Source organism: Scyliorhinus canicula, chromosome 6 (genome assembly GCF_902713615.1).
Source record: "Scyliorhinus canicula chromosome 6, sScyCan1.1, whole genome shotgun sequence".
Taxonomy (NCBI): domain Eukaryota; kingdom Metazoa; phylum Chordata; class Chondrichthyes; order Carcharhiniformes; family Scyliorhinidae; genus Scyliorhinus; species Scyliorhinus canicula.
In genome coordinates this window covers 173,190,556-173,211,713 of record NC_052151.1, presented here as the reverse complement: position 1 = coordinate 173,211,713, position 21,158 = coordinate 173,190,556, and the positions used below count along the sequence as shown (strand labels likewise).

The following is a 21,158-nucleotide window of genomic DNA, read 5'->3' as shown; positions in this document are numbered from 1 at the left end:
TTTCGCCCTTTCCATCCTGTTGTCTTGTGTGTGACACTTGCTGGTGTACAGCTGAAGCATATTTACTTGTTACATAAGGCGAATGTTTTTATTTATTTACAATATTTCCAAAAGGCAAAAAGGAACAGCTTTTTAAAAATAGAAAAACGGAAAAATGGTTTAGCATTCTACAATTCTGTAGCATTAAATCAATTGTGATAGGATGACAAAGGGACAGCACAGTTTTGATTGTTGAAGGCAGTCCTTCTGTGTTAGTATGTAAGCCGCTACTTGGTGTAGGTGTTGCTGAAGGATACTCCAGACCTTGAGGCAAGTTGAACGTATTTATTGAGCAATTAACAAAGCTCCTAAATGAGTTCTACACTCTACTAATCTGACTCTAGTAACAGTATACTCTACTAACTATATGAGCTTGCTCTAGGCCACGTGCTATGGTGTGACGGTGCTGTTAACCACACACGTCTTGCTCTCTAGCCGGTGGAAGAGGCAGGGCCTGTGTGCCTTGTCCTTTTTATAGTGGTCGTGTGGTGCCCTCTTGTGGTGATGCCACCACTGAGTGTCCTGATTACCCATTGGTTGTATCCTGTTCTGATGATCCATTGGTCTGCAGTGGTGAGTTTGGCCTTCAGCTCCAACCACTCTGTCTGGTGTTCCGTCTTCCACTCGAAGGCGGTTGATTTCTTGATCAGTTTTCTGAGGGCCGTTGTGTGTGTGGCCAAATTCGGGATGAATTTGCCTTGCAAGTTTACCACTCCAAGGAAGCGCAGTACTGCTTTCTTGTCCTTGGGGACTTTCATTGCCTCAATGGCTGTAATTTTGTCCATGTCCGGGCGTACACCGTGTTTCGATATCTGATCACCCAGGAACTTCAGCGTGGACGACCAAAGCAGCACTTGGATTTGTTTAGCTTGAGGCCATGCTCATGTATGCGTCAGAACATCTTTTGTCACGACACATGTTCCTCCGGAGTTGAAGACCAGATTATGACATTGTCAACGTAGACACAAACCCCGTCTATTCCCTCCATCATCTGTTCCATGATGCGGTGGAAAAATTCTGATGCCGAGGTGATGCCAAATGGCATTCGGTTGTAGCAGAATCTGCCAAAAGGTCTGTTGAAGGTGCAGAGCCTTCTGCTGGATTCTTCGAGTTGAATTTGCCAGAATCCTTGGAATGCGTCCAGTTTTGTGAAGAAGCATGCGTGTGCCATTTTGCTCGTGGTTTCTTCCCTTTTTGGGATTGGGTAATGTTTCCGCATAATGTTTTTGTTTAGATCCTTGGAGTCCATGCAGTTTCGTAGGTCCCCCGAAGGCTTCTTGACGCACACTATCGAGCTGGCCCAGTCGGTTGGTTCAGTGACATTAAAGATGATGACTTTCTTTCGTAGGCTTGTGAGTTCTGCTTTCAGTCGATCCCTCAGTGGAGCAGGAACTCTCCTTGGTGGGTGGACCACTGGTTTTGCGTCAGGCTACAGTAGAATCTTGTACTCGTATGGAAGTGTGCCCATTCCGCTGAAGACATCTGGATATTGGGTCAGTATGTCCTCAATGCTGGCCTGAAGATCCTGATGAGACGGCGTCATGGTGAAGACCCTTTGGATGAGGTTCAGTTGCTTGCAGGCACCTAGCAGGGACGCCCTGTCTGGTTGGAGAATCTTGAATCTCAGGCTTGTCTCTATGTGTCGGTTGGACACTGTCAGATGGCATGACCCCAGTGCCGTGATTACGTTGCCATTGGAGTCCTGGAGTTCGCAAGCAGCTGGAAGGATTTTGGGAACCTTCTTGATTTTCGTGAAGTCCAACTTCGAGATCAGGTTGGCAGAGGCACCTGTGTCCAGTTTGAACTGGATGGGGCATCGGTTGACATCCATCACTGTGTTCCATTTATACTCGGAATCAATGGCAAGGATTGATTGGACTTGTGATGTGTCCGGTGTGGCGTATTCACACTTCGTGATGATGCCTATTCGGTATGTTTTATCCAGGTACTCATAGTCTGGATCTGTTGCAGTACCTTGATCAGAGTCATGCGTTTGGTGTTGCACACTTCTGATGCGGTTCTATTTGAACCATGGTCGCAGACTCGTGAATTGTGGTGCAGGTCTGCACATGGCTGCATTGTGGCTGAGTTTCCCACATTGGAGACATTGTTTGCCTTTTTGCAAAGCATTTTTTTCTAAAGTGGGAGGTTCCATAGTTTGCACACGTCATGACGTTGGCGTCATGACATTCCGTGCGCATGCGCGGTGCAGCTCTCGGCCGTTTGCACATGCACAGTGCGGTTCTTGGCCGATTCGTATTCCCGGTCATACTGCGCATGCGCCAGGCCCCGGTAGGAGCGCGCAAAATGGCTGCTGTCAGAGATGTGGAGGCGCTGCATCCGGGAGATGGCCTGAACAAAATCCACGTCGTGGGAGGTTTGTTTTTCACTCTCAGCATTTTTGTATTGTGAGCAGCGATTTTTTTTGAATGTTCATTTACAGTGCATGTTTCAGTAGCGATCTTCAAGATCATGTGTTTGATTTTTAGCAATTGCTCTCGCAGAGGATCAGAGTGGACTCCAAAAACGATTTGGTCTCTGATCATGGAGTCAGTTATGTCAACGAAGTTGCAGGATTTCACTAGCAGTCTAAGGTTAGTGAGATAACTATTGAAGGATTCATCTTTACCTTGCATCCTTTGTTTAAAGATGTAGCACTCAAATATTTTGTTTGTGTCAACCTCGCAGTGGCTGTCGAATTTTTCCAGGATAGTTTGGTATTTCATTTTGTCCTGCCGTTCTGTGTATTGAAACGAGTTGAAGATCTCTATCGCATGGTCACCCGCAGTGGTCAGTAGGAGAGCTATCTTCTGAGCATCAGTCGCGCCGTTCAAGTCGGATGCTTCTATATATAGTTGGAATTTTTGTTTGAACGAATGCCAGTTAGCACTAAGATTACAATGGTCCTGAGTTGATGAGGAGCCTGAACCTTGTCCATAATGCCTGGATTCGGTAGCTGTTTGTCTGAGTTTGTCTCTGACCTTACTGAGTTGAACTAGGTAGATTGAGTAGCCACTCCGGTACCGAACATAAGCCGCTACTTGGTGTAGGCATTGCTGAAGGATACTCCAGACCTTGAGGCAAGTTGAACATATTTATTGAGCGATTGACAAAGCTTCTAAATGAGTTCTACACTCTACTAATCTGACTCTAGTAATACAGTATACTCTACTAACTATATGAGCTTGCTCTACACCACGTGCTATGGTGTGACGGTGCTGTTAACCACACATGTCTTGCTCTCTAGGTTTCTGCCAGTGGAAGAGGCAGAGCCTGTGTGCCTTGTCCTTTTTATAGTGGTTGTGTGGTGCCCTCTTGTGGTGATGCCACCTCTGGGTGTCCTGATTACCCATTGGTTGTGTCCTGTTCTGATGGCCCATTGGTTACGGAGCGCCGCTCCTAGCTCCGCCGGGAGGGGAGAATAGGGGGCGAGGAGCGGCCTCTGAGGCCGTCGTGAAACTCGGCCGAATTCACGATGGCCCTCCCGATTTTTCCCGGGAGCGGAGAATCGCACCCACCATTTTTTAAAAGACACAAAACGGAGACTTGGAATATATATATCAAAACAACAATTCAAGATGCTGGCCCACCACTACCTTCTCAATGACAATGAGGGATGGGCAATAAATGCAGGCCCACAACCCATGAACAGATATTCAAAAATTGACACCATGGGAAATATTCATTGGCAGTATTCATGGTTAACAATCATATGGGTAACAGGTGAAAAAATGTATTTCATTGGCGTGATTCAACCAAAACATTTCTAAGTGTAATTTTGGGCGAGTTTGACGGGGTGTTTTCGCTGGCTTTTTGGGTGAGATCTACACCACTATTCCACCACATTTAGGGTCTTGTGGAGTTTCTGCCTGGTCAAGGCCACACTTAGAAATGTTTTCAACACTTGGTGGGCTGAATACGGCGATAGGTCCAGCTCCTAGTGAGAATACCCCGCTATGGAGTCGCTGAGGGCCCCTCCCTTTTCAAGCCTCCCCACCACCCTTTCAGAACCACCACCCTTCATATTCCAATCTTCATTAGGTCCCTTCATACCCACCCTTTACACCCCCACCCTTCATACCTCTTTCATCCCCCCTTTCATGGGAATGGCCACCTTCCTCAGGCCCAGACCCTTGGCATTGCCACCCTGGCATCCAGGCAGAGCCCCTGTCAGCCTGGCAGTGCTACCTGGGCACCCTGGCAGTGTCACAGTGGCTTTGCCAGGCTGTAAGTGTCAAGGTGCCTGGGTGCCAGAGAGACCACCAGGGAGCCACCTTGCCTTGTCCCCGACCACCCAGGGGTCTGCCAAGGCTTGGGAGAATCCCACACATTTGTGTGGACCAGTACTAAACAGCGCTAGGTCCAGGCCTTGCTGGGTCGGCTGTTAGTTCCCTGGCCCCAAGAGAATACGGCGCAGACATATTTAAATGAGTCTAATGTGTATCCGGATGTCACCCAGGGCGGCCATCTCAAAGTGCTGAGAATCTCAGGAGATTTACCGTCGCGTCACCAGGTCATGTGTGGCGTAGCCGGTAAATGGCCTAAATTACACTGACAGTGTAACCTATTTTATTCTATTCATGAAGCAGGCCATAATAAACTTAATTTTTAAAAAAATGTTCTCCAGCATGTGGACATTTCTGGAAGGGCCTACATTTATTCCCCAACCCTAGGTGACTTGAGCAGTTGTGGGGTCAACTTCTTCTTAAACCGCTACAGTTCCAGTGATGAAGTTACTCCCGCAATACCGTCAGGTAGGGAGTTCAGCATCTTGAACCGCTGAAGAGGAAGAAAGTTGATGGTAATCAATATTACTACCCAGAGATGGCGGCGCTTTCCTGATTCGTAACAATAGGTTTTATGAGGCGTGTGTCCCAGCACAGTTCCGAGGTTGAATAATTGGGTTCAGAGGCCACCAGGTTTAATGTGCAGCATCCCAATTTCACATTGGTTACTGGGAAACTTGCGCAGAAAATTGGCAGTATTAATCTTCACAATTAATTCTTCAAGAATGGAATCTCAAAAAATTTATCACTGGAGAACGAAGAACAAAGAAAAGTACAGCGCAGGAAGAGGCCCTACGGCCCTCCAAGCCTGCGTCGACCATGCTGCCCGTCTATCCTAAAACCGTCGACACTTCCTGGGTCCGTATCCCTCTATTCCCATCCTATTCATGTATTTGTCAAGATGCCCTTAAACATCACTAGCGTACCTGTTTCCACCACCTCATTTGGCAGCGAGTTCCAGGCACCCACCACCCTCTGTAAAAAACTTCCTTTGCACATCTCCTCTAAACTTTGCCCCTCACACATTAAACCTATGCCCCCTAGTAATTGACTCGTCCACCCTGGGAAAAGGCTGCTGACTATTCACTGTCCATGCCCCTCATAAGTTTGTAGACTTCTATCCATTGGGGTAAATTTTCCAGGCCCACCTGCCGCAGGAATGGTAGCGGGTGGGATGGAAAGTTCAGCAGACCATTTAAAGGTTTGTTGAGATTGGGCGGGAATTTCTGGTCTCAGGGCAGGTGTGACTAGAAAACCCCACCCAATGTATATCTCACCGTTCCCTACTGTACACTGAATTGCCTTTCGTTTCTCTCCACTGTTTCAACTGAACCTCATTTTGATGGTCTTGGTTATTTTCACAACAGGACAATGGTTGGACTTTTACATTACAGTAAAAAAGAAATGGAGCTATATCTAAATATGCTTCAGCCACAATTAATGAAATTTTTTATCACAGGTTTAGATGCAGTAATAACATTAAGTCCACTGCAATGAATGTCTCTGGCATCGATTTGATAACACAAGGTTGAACAGGTGAAGATTCCCTTCAACATTCGCTTGATTCAGCATAGCAGAGTTTACTGGATTGCTACAATGTCTTACGTATCTTATGCTTTAGAGCTAAATGGTGTTTTCGTTTTAGAAATTTAATTTTAAATATACATTCATTTGGAAAAATCCACTGGTAAAAATCTAGAGATTGGAAAGCCAAACAGACTTAAGATAATTATAATTTAAAGTGTAACTTGTGTATACTGGATATGGTCAGAGTAAAATAGTGAGTCATAAAATGGCAGGTGGGCTAACTTAGTTAAAAGAACTGAAGACATGACATCTGCAGCTGTCCCAGTAAAAGCTGCAAGTTAATTAAGAATTAAGGAAAGTTTTGAAATTAAAAGTAGTGAATTTGAATTTTTACTGGAAACAGGCTCATGTGTCAGATTGCCATGGAGATGGGTGAAACGTAACAAGAGTTTACCTCTGTGAATTTAGTTAATGCATAGCCAGCAAGTGAGACTGGTTGATGTTTGGAAAGCACCTATGAGAGTGTGTCAGCTTTGGGTCTAGTGCAGCTTGTGACTCCTTGGGAACCATAGAACCATAGACTCCCGACAATGCAGAAGGAAAATATTCAAACCATCAAGCTTGCACCGACCCTCTGAAAGAGAACCCCACTTAGACCCACACCCCTGCCCTATCCCCATAAGCCAACCTACCCTGCACATCTTTGGACTGTGGGAGGAAACCAGATTATTCGGAGGTAACAAACGCAGACACGGGGAGAAAGCTAGGGCTGGTTTAGCTCACTCGGCTAAATCGCTGGCTTTTAAAGCAGACCAAGCAGGCCAGCAGCACGGTTCGATTCCCGTACCAGCCTCTCCGGACAGGCGCTGGAATGTGGCGACTAGGGGCTTTTCACAGTAACTTCATTGAAGCCTACTCGTGACAATAAGCGATTTTCATTCAAGTGCAAACTCCACACAGAAAATCACCCAAGGCCAGAATTGATCCCACGTCCTTGGTGCTGTGAGGCAACATGGCTAACCATTGTGACACTGTGTCAAGAGATCTAGGCCTGAAGGAGACTAAATGTTCGATGTCTTGCCCATGATGTGGCCTACAGATGCGAGCTGGTACTCAGTTTAAGACAAAGTTTTTAAGGGAGAAAAGGAATGGACGATCTGGAAGCTAAAGGAATAAATCTACAATAATCCTCAATGAAAGGTAGTTAACTTTGTTGCAGTTGTGGATCTGGAAATAATCAACGTAGTTGCAGTTTGCAACCACGGCAGGGGTCTATTGAAAACCAATAGAATGTTTTCTGATGTTTGAAGCCATTGCATTGAAGTCAGAGTGCTGGATCATCAGGTTTTAAGCAAAGTTGGAGGGTTACTTTGCAAAAAGCTACTGGAAGGAGCCCCGTGATATCTTGTACCTTGGAGAATACGTGGAACACTGAAGATAATTTCAGAGAGCTGTGGTATACCTTGATTAATCCCAGAGAAGAAGTGAATGAATCTCCAAGATTTGTGAAATGTATAAGTGAATTCTTGGAGCTGGGGGGCGCGGAGCAGAGCAATGTAAATCTGGATTTACACTGAAATTTGTATCAGCTATAGTGCAGTACTGATTGCTTAACTTCTGATTTATATGCAGTAACGTTTTATTTTTGTTTTAAAACAGTGGAATCTTGTGGTGTGGTTCCTTCCCCGTTTGAATGTTAAAAAATCCCGGACAGGTTTGTAACAACAGTGATACCAGGAATAAACCCAGGAATAAAACACACTAGATAGAGGTGTATATTCTTTGTTGACTCTGAGATTTATATCCCCACCAATTTTCTTTGCTACCATTGGACACACTGAGGAAAATTCTTCCTTTTCAAGTGCCACCTCTCGTCCTCAGAACATCAAACTCATAACTTGAACACAAACTGTTGCAAAATGAAATAGTCAACACCATATCCAATTATGCATCTCTGGCAAGGGTTGAAACAATCTTCAACATAAAAAAGAAATTAAATCCATCGAAGTATAAGTAAGAAATTAACGAGAGTACAGTGGCAAAACGGTTATGTCACTGAACCTGGAATGGGCGAATGACCCAGAGAGTTGTAAATTTAAATCCTTCAAATGGGAAATTTTAATTTAATTAGTTACATAATTCTGTAATTAAAAGTCTAGGTTCAGCAATGATAATCTTGAGACTGCTGAATGGTTGTAAAAACCAAACTGGCAGCAAGGTAGCATTGTGGATAGCACAATTGCTTCACAGCTCCAGGGTCCCAGGTTCGATTCCGGCTTGGGTCACTGTCTGTGCGGAGTCTGCACATCCTCCCCGTGTGTGTGTGGGTTTCCTCCGGGTGCTCTGGTTTCCTCCTACAGTCCAAAGATGTGCAAGTTAGGTGGATTGGCCATGATGAATTGCCCTTAGTGTCCAAAATTGCCCTTAGTGTTGGGTGGGGTTACTGGGTTATGGGGATAGGGTGGAGGTGTTGACCTTGGGTAAGGTGCTCTTTCCAAGAGCCGGTGCAGACTCGATGGGCCGAATGGCCTCCTTCTGCACTGTAAATTCTATGATAAACTATGATAATGGCCTTTAGGGAAGCAAACCTTACCCTAGTCTGGCTCCAGAACTACAACGCAACGAGTTTGATTCTTAATTGCCTTTTGAAATGACCCAAAAGTTTTATTCAAGACAACAACTCACTGCCACCGGCTTAAGGGCAATTTGGAATGGTCAATAAATGCCGGCCTTGCCAGAAATGACGTCCACATCCAGTGGATTTTTAAAAAAATGCATGTTATTCCTTAACCTTAATAATATCCGTGCAAAACATAAACTCTGTTGAGTGCAACAATTACAGTCAGGCAGAAAAAAAACATATCAAAGCATTACAGACCAGCTTCTCACCTTAATGTACAGGGAGTGGAGACTGCGAGAGAGGTTAGAGGTCATGTAGTAGTTACATGGGGCAATGGGAGAGAAACGAATATGTGATCCAAAGGTTAGACAAGTGACAGGTGAGAGAGACAGTGGAATTGACTGGGACATATCCTGATAGCACAGCAGGGTCTGGTTCGTTTCGTGGCACAGACTGGGATATGAGACAGAAGTTAGGATGGTGGATAATGGGAACAGGCACTGTTGAAGAAGAGCAGATAATAAAACAGATGGAGCAACACTGTGAATGAACTCCCGCACTCAATAACATTTTGGAGGTGCATTTTTAAAAAAAACTCAAGATAATTTTTAGCAAAAAGAAAAAGTCACAGTGCAAGTATACAAAAGGAATTCTCTTTTTTAAAACTCAGGTCAAGTTTCTCATGGAAACTGTCAATTGGACTTTCACTTTATAAAAGACTACTGTGCAGAACACACAACAGTGGTAATAAATAAAAATGGAGACCCATTATGTGAGAACGAGTAGAGCAATCATAGAATCATAGAATTTACAGTGCAGAAGGAGGCCATTCGGCCCATTGAGTCTGCACCGGCTCTTGGAAAGAGCACCCTACCCAGGCCCACACTTCCTATCCCCATAACCCAGTAACCCCACCCAACAATAAGCAATTTTGAGCACTAAGGGCAATTTAGAATGGCCAATCCATCTAGCCTGCACATTTTTGGACTGTGGGAGGAAACCAGAGCACGCAGAGGAAACCCACGCAGCCACGGGGAGAACGTGCAGACTCCACACAGACAGTGATCCAAGCCAGGAATCAAACCTGGGACCCTGGAGCTGTGAAGCAATTGTGCTAACCACTATGCTACCATGCTGCCTGACTGTTACACAGCAACAAGTGTCAGACCAAAATTAACACCATTAAAATTTGCAGGAAATGATTCTGAGCTAAAATAAAGCTCGACTGAGAAACTGTTTCTCCACAGCACAACCTTAGTACCAAGAGGCAAAGGAACATCGGTAACCACATTTAATATCATAGCTGGAGTTTGGAAAACACCATTTTTATCAGTGACTCACCTCCCCTCCCTCAACTCTCTAATAGGATAACTTTTTAACAGATAATTTGAGGAAGGCAGTGGCTAGCACTGTTGCTTCACAGCTTCAGGGTCCCAGGTTCAATACCCGGCTTGGGTCACTGTCTGTGCGGAGTCTGCACGTTCTTCCCGTGTCTGCGTGGGTTTCCTCCGGGTGCTCCGCTTTCCTCCCACAAGTCCTGAAAGACTTGTTGTTAAGTGAATTGAACGTTGTGAATTCTCCCTCTGTGTACCCGAACAGGCGCTGGAGTGTGGCGACTAGGGGATTTTCACAGTAACCTCATTGCATTGTTTATATAAGCCTACTCGTGACGATAATAAAGATTATTGAAAAATTAAAAATTGTGGGTAAAGGACAAATAGAGCAAAACAATCCTTTAATTACAGATTTTGTTTTCAGTTCATTCTTTTATTTTTGTAAATTCAGGGTACCCAATTCATTTTTTCCAATTAAGGGGCAATTTAGCGTGGCCAATCCACCGAGCTTGCACATCTTTGGGTTGTGGGGGCGAAACCCACGGGGAGAATGTGCAAACTCCACACGGACAGTGACCCAGAGCTGGGATCGAAGCTGGGACCTCGGCGTCATGAGGCAGCAGTGCTAACCACTGTGCCACCGTGCTGCCCCAGTTCATTATCTTTCAGACATAAACACAGCACCATTGATTTTTCACTCTGCTTTCCTCAAAGTGCATGAATCTCCGTCCAAGTGGCTGCTGTTCAAATGGAATGAAGGCTATCAGGGTAATTTTGCGCTCCAGAAACAGCAGTAGTGGGTCCCTAGTGTTATACATTATAGCTTTTGATTATAGCAGGGGATGAAATGAATGCTTCAATTATGTGATTTCATCACCAATCGCCATGGTATTGCATTGTTTTCTTGGAACCAAATTTAAGTACATTTCCAGGCAGCGCTGGCCATTTATTTTGTGCTGGTTTTTAAATACAGACAGTGCCAGGGAAACAGCAAATACAACTCCCTCAACTTTGAGATTATGTTAATTTAATAAAAAATATTTCAATGGTTGCTGTCAATGACTGAGCTTAATACTATCACTGTTCAGTGAACAACGCTATCCATGTTTTTAAACAATCTGCCTCAGTTAGTTTTAAATCACTACAAAGCTCCCAGTTGGATTGAGTTACATATGAATGAGAAGAAGCAGCAAGCAGATAAAATTCCATCAACATTGTGTATCTTCAAAGGGTAATTCAGGATAATAAGGGGAATACCTGATAGTTTAGCTCAACATGCACCCGCCCCGATGTTTCAGCTGCCTACCTCTTTGATTTCAGTATCGCTGTCTGCTTCAGGACATTGCTGAAAAGGATTGTGGCAGCTCTCATCCACCTTTGGGACTGCAGTCGGTTTCTGAGCCATGGCAACTGGACGAATCACGCCAGGTCTAGTCTAGATTCAGAGGTTGAAAAGAAAACAAAGTTGAAAGACGGCAAGGTGCTGCATGCAGCTAAGCAGAGTAGTCACAGTGATAATAATTACACAAATAATCTCAATCACCTCCAAATAACACTGTGGGATAACTGTGAAATTCCATGCTCTGCTATTTTAGTAGAGACCTTGGGCGGGATTCTCCGACCCCCCCCGCCGGGTCGGAGAATCGCCCGGGGCCGGCGTCAATCCCGCCCCTGCCGTGTCCCGAATTCTCCGCCCCGAGATTTGGCGGGGGCAGGAATTGCGCCGCGCCGGTCGGCGGGCCCTCCGCAGTGATTCTCCGGCCCACGATGGGCCGAAGTCCCGCCGCTGACAGGCCTCTCCCGCCGGTGTGGATTAAACCACCTACCTGACCGGCTGGATTGGCGGTGCAGGCGGACTCTGGAGTCCTGGAGGGGGGGGGGGGGGGGGGCGATCTGACCCTGGGGGGTGCCCCCACGGTGGCCTGGCCCACGATCGGGGCCCACCAATCGGCGGGCGGGCCTGTGCCGTCGGGGCACTCTTTTTCTTCCGTCTTCGCCATGACGGAGGCGGAAGAGACCCCCTCACCTGCGGCGGTATGACGTCAGCAGCCGCTGACGCTCCGCCGCATGCGCGGACTTAGGCCGGCCAACAAAGTCCTTTCGGCCCCGGCTGGCGTGGCGCCAAAGGCCGTTCATGCCAGCCGGCGGAGTGGGAACCACTCCGGCGCGGTTCTAGCCCCTCAATGTGAGGGCTTGGCCCCTAAAGATGCGGAGAATTCCGCACCTTTGGGGCGGCCTGACGCCGAAGTGGTTCACACCACTCCGACACGCAGGGAGTGTTTTTTATAATTTAGGGGCAATTTAGCATGGCCAATCCACCTAGCCTGCACATCTTTTGGGTTGTGGGGGCAAAACCCACACAAACATGGGGAGAATGTGCAAACTCCACACATGTTCCAGAACCGGGATCGAACCTGGGACCTCAGCGCGGTAAGGCTGCAGTGCTACCCACTGCGCCACCGTGCTGCCATCTGCTCCTCTTTGCCCGCAGCTAAACCTCCTGTGGCTGAGGGACGAAATCGGGATGTGTCACATGTCGGGGTTAGCCTTACTGCGATGACCATCTGGGGGGAACCGCTGGCAAGCAGTTCTTGGTAAAGTCGGCGTCGGAAACTTCTGGGCCGGGATTCTCCCGTAGCCGGCGGGGCGGGGGGTCCCGGCGTGATGGAGTGGCGTGAACCACTCCGGCGTCGGGCCGCCCCAAAGGTGCGGATTTCTCCGCACCTTTAGGTGCCAAGCCCTAACCTTGAGGGGCTAGACCTGCACCGGGGTGGTTGGCGCCCCGCCGGCCAGCGGGAAAGGCCTTTGGCGCCATGCCAGCCTGGGCCGAAAGGTCTTCGCCGGCCGGCGGAAGTCCGCGCATGCGCCGGAGCGTCAGCGGCTGCTGATGTCATCCCCAAGCATGCACAGGGGAGGGGGTCACTTCCGGGTCCACCATCGTGAAGACTATGGCGAACGCAGAAGGAAAAGAGTGCCCCCACGAAACAGGCCCGACCGCCGATCAGTGAGCGACGATCGGTGGGCCCCGATCGCGGGCCAGGCCACCGTGGGGGCATGCCCCGGGGCCAGATCGCCCCGCGCCGCCCCCAGGACCCCGGAGCCCGCCCGCGCCGCCTGGTCCCGCCGGTAGGGGAGGAGGTTTGATTCATGCCGGCAGGACCGGCATGACAGCAGCGGGACTTCGGCCCATCGCGGGCCGGAGAATCACTGAGGAGGGCCCGCCGACCGGCGCGGCGCGATTCCCGCTGAATCTCTGGTGTCGGAGACTTCGGGAGACGACGGTGGCGGGATTCACGCCGGCCCCCGGCGATTCTCCGACCCGTCGGCCCTCCCACCCCGACCCCCACCCCAGCCAGCCCGGTCAGTGTCCGGCACAGCAAAACCTGCGCTGTTCTACTTGCTAAAAGACAACACACTTTATTAACACATAGATCTCCATGTGAAAATGCATTATGGAGCATATCACATGCAGAGAGGTAAGGACCAATCAGCAAGTGAAGCATTTGCGAGCAAAAAAACAAAGGCTGTGTGAAACGGAGAGGCTTCAAGGAGTGAGGAATGACAAGAAGTGATTCTAACAAGACGTAAGTATTTTACACCTGAAACGATATTCAGAATTTGTGTTATTCATTAATTCCCTAGAGCCTACACATAGAATAGAACATTACAGAGCTTTGATTCATCCACAAGAAGGAAAGGGATGGGTACAGATAATCGCATTACATTTTGGCACAGAGCCTACTGGATCTATCCAATTAAAACACAGTCTAAAGCACGGGTTTATTAGTTTATTATTTTTTTGGAACCGTATCTTTCAATTTAGGTTAAAAATTAATATAGTCATGTGACTTGTGCAGAAGTCTACCAGCATTAAGATTGGTGGTTTGCTTGTTAGAGATCAAAGGAAGACTTCTGTGGAAGGATCATTTGGATCCGAAAGGTTGGGTGTGATTTGATCTACAAGGTCATTAGATAGCGGGACAGGCCAAAATCGAGAACCGCACCGGGTGTCAATCTGTTTGCGATCTAACCAGCCTGCCCCCATTGACGAAATTAGGATCCCGCCATAGCACGGTGAGAAAACAATAATTACCACTCAAGCCTAATCTCCATACGGGAGCGATCCTCTGTCTAACGGCCTCCCCAGCAAGGGAACACGGGGGTGCCGATTAGTACCCCTTTTTAAAAACGTAATCCTGGCAAAAGATTGCTGGGATGAATAGCCATCTTTGCTCACAGGCAATGAGCCCAGAGGCACTGGGATTTCTGCCCCAATGCTCGGAGTGGAGGTAGGGGAGACCCTGGGGGGGGGGGGCAGCCTCTGTCGGGGTGGACCACGATAGGTTGGGGGTGGGGGGGGGGCAGGGAGGTGCTTAGCCGGTCAGGGGGGTGGTGGTGGTGTGGCCGCCCATGGCCTTGGCTGGGGATGGGGCGGTGGAGTGTCTCAGCACCTGCGGACCCACCATGCCAACCCCTGGACCGTGTGATGCCGTTCCAGGGGCACAGCCCCAGTACACCTGCCCCACCCATCTACTAGCCGCAGAGGCCTCTGGTTATTGCTAATTGGGAATTGGCAATCATAGTTAAGTGAGCAGTTCACGGCTCCCAAGTGGATTCACGTGGGTGGACATGCCGTGTAGCATGTGGGAGTTATTGCCTGGCATCCCAATCAGACCATGATGCCTGGATTCTGCTGGAGCCAAATTCTGAGTACACCGGGGCTGGGCCCTACCACAGAGGACTTTTTGGTAAGCAGAAGATGGGTGCGTGCGCCATGAGGGGACCAGCTCCCGGCCTAGGTGCGGGTGTCTGGGGCATAGGGTGTGGGGCCGGAGAGCAAGGACTCTCACTGCATAGACAGGGCATTGTGGATGGCAGGGGTGTGGCGGGAGAGCAATGGGGGGGGGGGGGGGGGGGGGCTCCCAACTGCCCCACCCTCCTCCCTTCATTGCACAAGCGTGTGATTTCACTGGATTTATCTCTCTTTGGGCTGGGGAGGGGGATGGGGGGGGTGTCCCAGTGCCTGCGGATCAGCCATGCCACCCCCTGGATTGTGTATACCTGTTATGAGGGCAACCCCAGCCCCTGCCTGTCCGTCTCACTGACCACCCATAACTCCCACTGACCGTGGAGGCATTTGGCCGAACGGCTGAAGGCTCCAACTCCATGCCCCAGCTTCCCGGATATGGAGGTCCTCGATGCCTCTCTCTCTCTCGTCTCTGCGTGCCTCCCCTCCCTCCCCCCACCAACACGTGCTGATGATGGGTGTGGTGAGCACTCAACAGGCATTATTTAAGTGACAGCTCCCAAGTGGATACCATGGGTGGGCATGCCATGTTGCATATCGGAGTTATAGCTTCAGATCCCAATCGGATGGTGATGGTGAACACTGTGACTGAACATCGCAGGAAGCAACACCATGGATGCAGTGGCCAACATCCGAACACCCAGGGGCTGGGCCCCAACACGGGGACATATCTGCACCAGAGGGTGGGTGTGGGGTCCGGTGAGCTGCAGCCGGGGGTGCATGGGTTGGGCGTGTCAGATGGCAGGGGAAATGGGGGGGTGGGGGTAGGTTGAGGGGGGGGGGGGGGGGGGGGGGGGGGGGAGACAGGTGAGTGAGATGGATGCATTGGTCTGCATTGCATTAACAACTCACTTATGACGGATGGTCTGGGTGAGGGCCGGTCGATCCTCCCCTCTGCAGCATACGCCAGCATCTATGGCAGTGACAGACCTGCCCTTGGCCAACCCCGCAACCTCCAGCACCCATTCCTCGTAGGGGGTGAGGACTTTGATGCCCAGCACGTCTGGGCAATCTCCCATCTGTTGTGGGCCAACTTCTGCCGGGATACAGAGGGGGATGTGGAGTACAGGAGGATGGGGATACGGAGGGAAGGGGTAAATGGGGGGTATACAGAGAAGGGGGTTGGGAGTATAGGGTGGCATTCCTGGATATGGGTGGGCGGGGACCCGGAACGGTGCCAGGGACATTCTTGGGGGGGGGGGGGGGGGGGGGGGGGGGGGGGGGGTGGGGGGGGGGGGGGGGGATGTCGGGGTCCGGTGCCAAACTTCCCGGCCTAATGGAGCACATTAAACTTCTTCAATCGTAGGGCAGCACGGTAGCACAGTGGTGAGCATAGTTGCTTCACAGCTCCAGGGTCCCAGGTTCGATTCCCGGCTTGGGTCACTGTCTGTGCGGAGTCTGCACGTTCTCCCCGTGTCTGTGTGGGTTTCCTCCGGGTGCTCCGGTTTCCTCCCACAGTCCAAAGATGTGCAAGTTAGGTGGATTGACCATGCTAAATTGCCCTTAGTGTACAAAAAGGGTAGGTGGGTTTACTGGCTTCCAGGATAAAGGGGATAGAGTGGAGGTGTGGGGCTTAAGTGGGGTGCTCTTTCCAAGGGCCGGTGCAGACTCGATGGGCTGAATGGCCTCCTTCTGCACTGTACATTTTATGATTCTATGATTCTTACTGCGCTAGGTGCCGGCCCTCCTAGGAATGGTACCCGAGCTGAAGGCCGCTGCCCCTTCCTCCCAGGCGGCATTGGCTGCTCTGTGGCTGACCCTTGGGAAACAGGGTAATCCATCAAGCCTCTACCGCAACCAACAATCTGCGCAGGTCGGCATCCCTGAATCGTCTCCTCAGTGGCATGGCTTAGTGGGGTTGGCCTCGTTAAGTGAGACCAATTGACGTTTTATAGTGGTGAAGGCCTCGCCGGTCCGATCGTTGCAGTAGTTGCTGCTCGGTACCACACTTAAAAACCTTTTAGTTAAATCGTGCCCATTAACTCTGTTTCTCTCCACAGATGCTACCAGACCTGCTGAGTTTATCCAGCATTTTCTGATGCTATTTCAGATTTCCATAATCCGCAGTATTTTTCTTTTACTAAAGGAAGACAGAGATTGTGTTGCAGGGAGGGAGGTGCAAGGTAACGGTACTTAACAATGGAAGCAGTTTAAGTTTACAATGGGAAATCTGTCAGTCTCCTGACGTTCCAGAAAGGTGTTGAAGGTATTTGGTTGCAAAGAGTTGTGCTGTGAACTATCCATATACTTCCAAAATGAAAACGAGTTGGGGCCAAGAATAGCTAATAAGCTTTTCTACCTCAACGCAAGGATATTATGTTATATGCTGAAGAGGACAGAGAAAGCCAGTTTGAGATCAGTTTTGTTCAATTCATTCTTGGGATGTGGGCTTCGCTGGCTAGGCCAGCATTTACTGCCAAACCCTAATTGCCTTGAGAAGTTGGTGGTGAGCTGCCTCTTGAACCTTGACAGACCATAAGGAATAGGTACATCCACTGTGCTGTTAGGGAGGGAGCTCCAGGATTTTGACCCAGCAGCACTGATGGTTGGCAATTTACTTCCAAGTAAAGATAGTGGGTGGCTTAGCGGTGTTCCCATGTACCTACTGCCTTTTTCCTTTAGATGGTAGTGGTCATGAGTTTGGAAGATCATTTCCCCCAAAGACAATTTCATTAGTTTCATAACCACTTCATCTACAGCCCACAACCTACATTTTGAAAGTCGCTCTGCCAATCTTTAACCTTCCCAATACTCATGCTTTCTACATCAAAAAAGTAATAAGAGAATGAAAGACAATTATTTTCCTTCGTTGGCTCTGTTTTTCCGATTTCGAGCAGTAATGACGTTAATGATCAAATTTGAAGATCGACAACGCTGTGGGGGTTGTCGAATTGCAGATGAAATGAAGCAATTGTAAGGAACCATTTGAAAAGCCATTATTCTGACTGGGATAATTCTCATGCATGCTAAGCTCCCAGTGCGATCCCCATTACCAAGAGGGAGACTACCAGTGCCAGAAATGAAAACAGAGGAGTTGTGTGGGACAGACGGATACTGGAGCACCAGGATAAGGGACAAAGGACCTCAAAGGAGCAGATGGCTGAAGGCAAGGGGGATTTTGTGTCATTCCTCATCTGAGATATCATAAATATGTAGATGGGACTGAAACGGTAGGAGGAGAGGCAATTTTTAGGCCCTCCTCCTGCAATGAGTTTATGGATCTTCGTGCCAAATCCTCGCCCCACCTCCCATTCACCCCCCTGCCTTCCGACCATCGTTTCCCAAGTCTTGCTGGGAAATGGCAGAAGAAAGGCTAATAGAGGTGAATTCAAGCTGTCCCGTGCCAGTGTCAGCATTTACAGACAGGTCAGGGGAAAGTAAAACAAATGCCGTTTGAGGTGAGGATGTGGCGGCAGACTTCACCATATCATTTTCACCATCACGAGAGTGGAGGAAAGATCACCCCAAAATGCCCACAGCCGAGGCTAAACCTTTTTGCCGCTTTCCCCCCAGACATGCGTGCTCAGGAATAGAAAACCAGATGGTGAAAGACAACATGAGCTGCTGACATTCATGGTGATGAATATCTCTTCAGTGTCACTGACAGATTAACACCCACACAGAACACAGCAAACAGCAATCTTAAACAGCCAGGAGAAATGGTTGCAGGGAGTACTTACAGGCCTGTTCTCTGTGGACTCAGAGACTGACAGATGAAGATTGGCCTGAAAAATATAAAAGGACGTTACAAAGCAGCAGGCACGTTGGAACAATGGGTTGCAGAGAGCAAGAGGATGTTGTAAGAAACAAATAGGTCAAATAACCTAACTCCAGTGGTTGCTGACAACAGATAAGAAAATATTCTGAGATGGCAACAGGCAACTGGCAGCATTCCAACAGTGTACCAGAACCTCCAGTAACCATAGTGAAGCAAGTGGCCATTCATCCTCTGTATAAAAAGGGAGAACATTCTAATGTTGCAATGAACAGCATTGTTCACCTGCGATTTTGAAGTGCATGATATTGCCTCAGAATAAAGCTGGTCTGTCACTGCTTGCTCCAATGTCAAAAATCACAATTTCACTCTCAAGCATAGAATCCCTCCAGTGCAGAACAAGGCCATTCGGCCCATCGAGTCTACACCAACTCTCTGAAGGAGCACCCTACCTAGGCCCATGCTCCCACCCTAACCCCGTAACTCCACCTAATCTTTTGGACACTGCGGGGCAATTTAGCATTTTAGCATGGCCAATCCACCTAACCTGCACATCTTTGGGTTGTGGGAGGAAACCGGAGCACCTGGAGGAAACCCACACCGACACGGGGAGAACGTACGAATTCCACAAAGACACAGTCACCCAAGTCTGGAATTGAACTCGGGTCCCTTTGCTATGAAGCAACAGTGCTAAATGTTTCTTGCTATTTAATTACAAAGGCGTCAAAAAGTGCACTATGTTGATTGCAGTGCAAATGCAGCTCTAGATCTATACTTTGAATCCCATAGCCATGTGAATTACCCGTTGAAAAAACTTCTCGAACAGAACCTGTCCCAGAATGCACCTTTGTGGCGGAAACACATATCCTATAAATATATGTTGTCTTACAACAAGGTTTGAAAACATCTTTTTTTGTTTGCTGTAACTACGTAAACTAATTAGATCTGCACCTCGAGTCTCCGCTAGGTAAAACCAACACATTCCATCAGAAATTGGTGAAATCAGCGAAGGTGATTACAGAATTTTAAGTGCAAGTTACATTGAGTGCAATTTGCATTTCAATGATCTTCAACATTGGTTTACAAAAACATCGAATCGGAAACTTGTCCCATTCAACAAAACTGGCCACAGCTCTACATTGAAGAAATCAGAATGGCAAGTTACTGCTGATTGCAATGATTGCAAGCCATCAAAGAGGCTTTCCAAATTAAGCTATTGTTCTGGGTACAAATTTAAATGTCTTTACCTAACAAAGAAACTGATTGCCATGTCCTGATGAAACTGCATGATTCTACACCATTTTTTTAAAGTTAGTTTCAGCTATTTAAAATTGTTACTCACAGGAGGTTGACAGGCATTCTTCATAAAACGTTTATTTATATTGCGATAAATTAAATTCCAGCTTCATCCATCATCTTTCTGCTCACTAGTTTTGATTAAGCAAAATCTCAATTTTACAATTCTCATCCTTGCCCCTTCCTTTCCCTGCAAACCACTCCAGTTCAACAATCCTGTGAGGCATTTACACTCCTCCAATTCCAGCCTCTTGAGCATTTCCGATTTTAATGGCTCCACCATTGAAGGCAATGCCTCCAGGTGCCCAGGCGTAAGCTCTGGAAATCCCTTCCTCAACCCAACTTCCTCTCATCTCTTTGAAGAACTGTGGCCATGAGCCCTATTATCCTATATATCTTGATGCATGCTAATGCTCCTGTTAAGCACACTGGAACATTTTAATATGTTGCAGATACTATGCATATGTAAAATGTTGTTGCTGTTGCTGAAGTCATAACATTTTATCACATTTCTGCTCTTAAATATAACCAAGGAATATTTTTAAAGTGGAAAAAATAAATACAAATAAAAACACAGGACCATAAAATTCCTTCAGCCCCTCCTTTAAAACAGAGCACTCTATCTAGGCAAACTCCCCCACCCTATCCCATAGCCCCACCTGACCTATACATCTTTTTGGACACTGAGGGGCCATTTAGCATGATCAATCCACCTAACCAACACATCTTTGGACTGTGGAAGGAAACCGGAGCACCCAGAGGAAACCCACGCAGCCATGGGGAGAACGTGCAGACTCCACGCAGACAGTGATCCAAGGTCAGAACTGAACCCGAGTCCCTGGCGCTGTGAGGCAGCAGTGCTAACTACTGTGCCACCTTGTCATATAGAATTATATTCTATTACATTACCTGATCATGGTAGCTCATTGAGGATTTAATGTTTTTGCTTATGCAATTAGTTTGAGCAGATACTTGAACCATAACTTCATTTCTGAAAAACAGCACAATTTGTACCAGGTTAAGGATTGTGCCCAAAGTGGAAACTCTATTTTGATAAATGGAATATAGATCCATTGAAGCTTGGTTAAGTGATAGCGTGCGAGTGTCCGAGTCAGGCGTTTGTAAATTCAAATTCCACTCTCTGACTCAGACTGACACTTCACTATAGAAGGGAGTGAGTATCGCGTATTTGTAGATAGTGGGAAATCAAATTCAACTTCAGCGAGAATGCAAATTAAATAGATGCACAAATTATTTATCTCATTGTTGTTTATGGGAGGCTTTGTGCAAAACATTATGCTTATCCAAGTTACAGTGACAAAACTTCAAAGGTAGTTCATTAGGCACGGTGGTACAGTGGTTAGCACTGCTGCCTCATAGCGCCAGGGACATGGGTTCAATACCAGCCTTGCGTGAATGTCTGTGTGGAGTTTGCAGGCTCTCCCTGTGACTGTGTGGGTTTCCTCTGGGTGCTCCGGTTTCCTCCCAACAATGTACAGATTAAGTTGATTGGCCATGCCAAATTGCCCCTTCG

The 21,158-nt window shown here is 47.9% G+C and overlaps 1 protein-coding gene across 4 annotated transcripts in view; it reads right to left on the bottom strand.

Moving 5' to 3' along the window:
* The window catches only part of LOC119967651 (muscular LMNA-interacting protein), a 229,085-nt gene that overhangs the window by 36,991 nt on the left and 170,936 nt on the right, over window positions 1–21,158 (bottom strand). For all 4 annotated transcript variants that reach the window (XM_038800451.1, XM_038800453.1, XM_038800452.1 and 1 more), the window contains 3 exons: window positions 18,294–18,338; window positions 11,113–11,241; window positions 8,742–8,972 (listed from right to left, as the gene is read on the bottom strand). In XM_038800451.1, coding sequence (XP_038656379.1) covers window positions 8,742–8,972; window positions 11,113–11,241; window positions 18,294–18,338 — 405 coding nt within the window. The remainder of the gene's footprint in view (window positions 1–8,741; window positions 8,973–11,112; window positions 11,242–18,293; window positions 18,339–21,158) is intronic.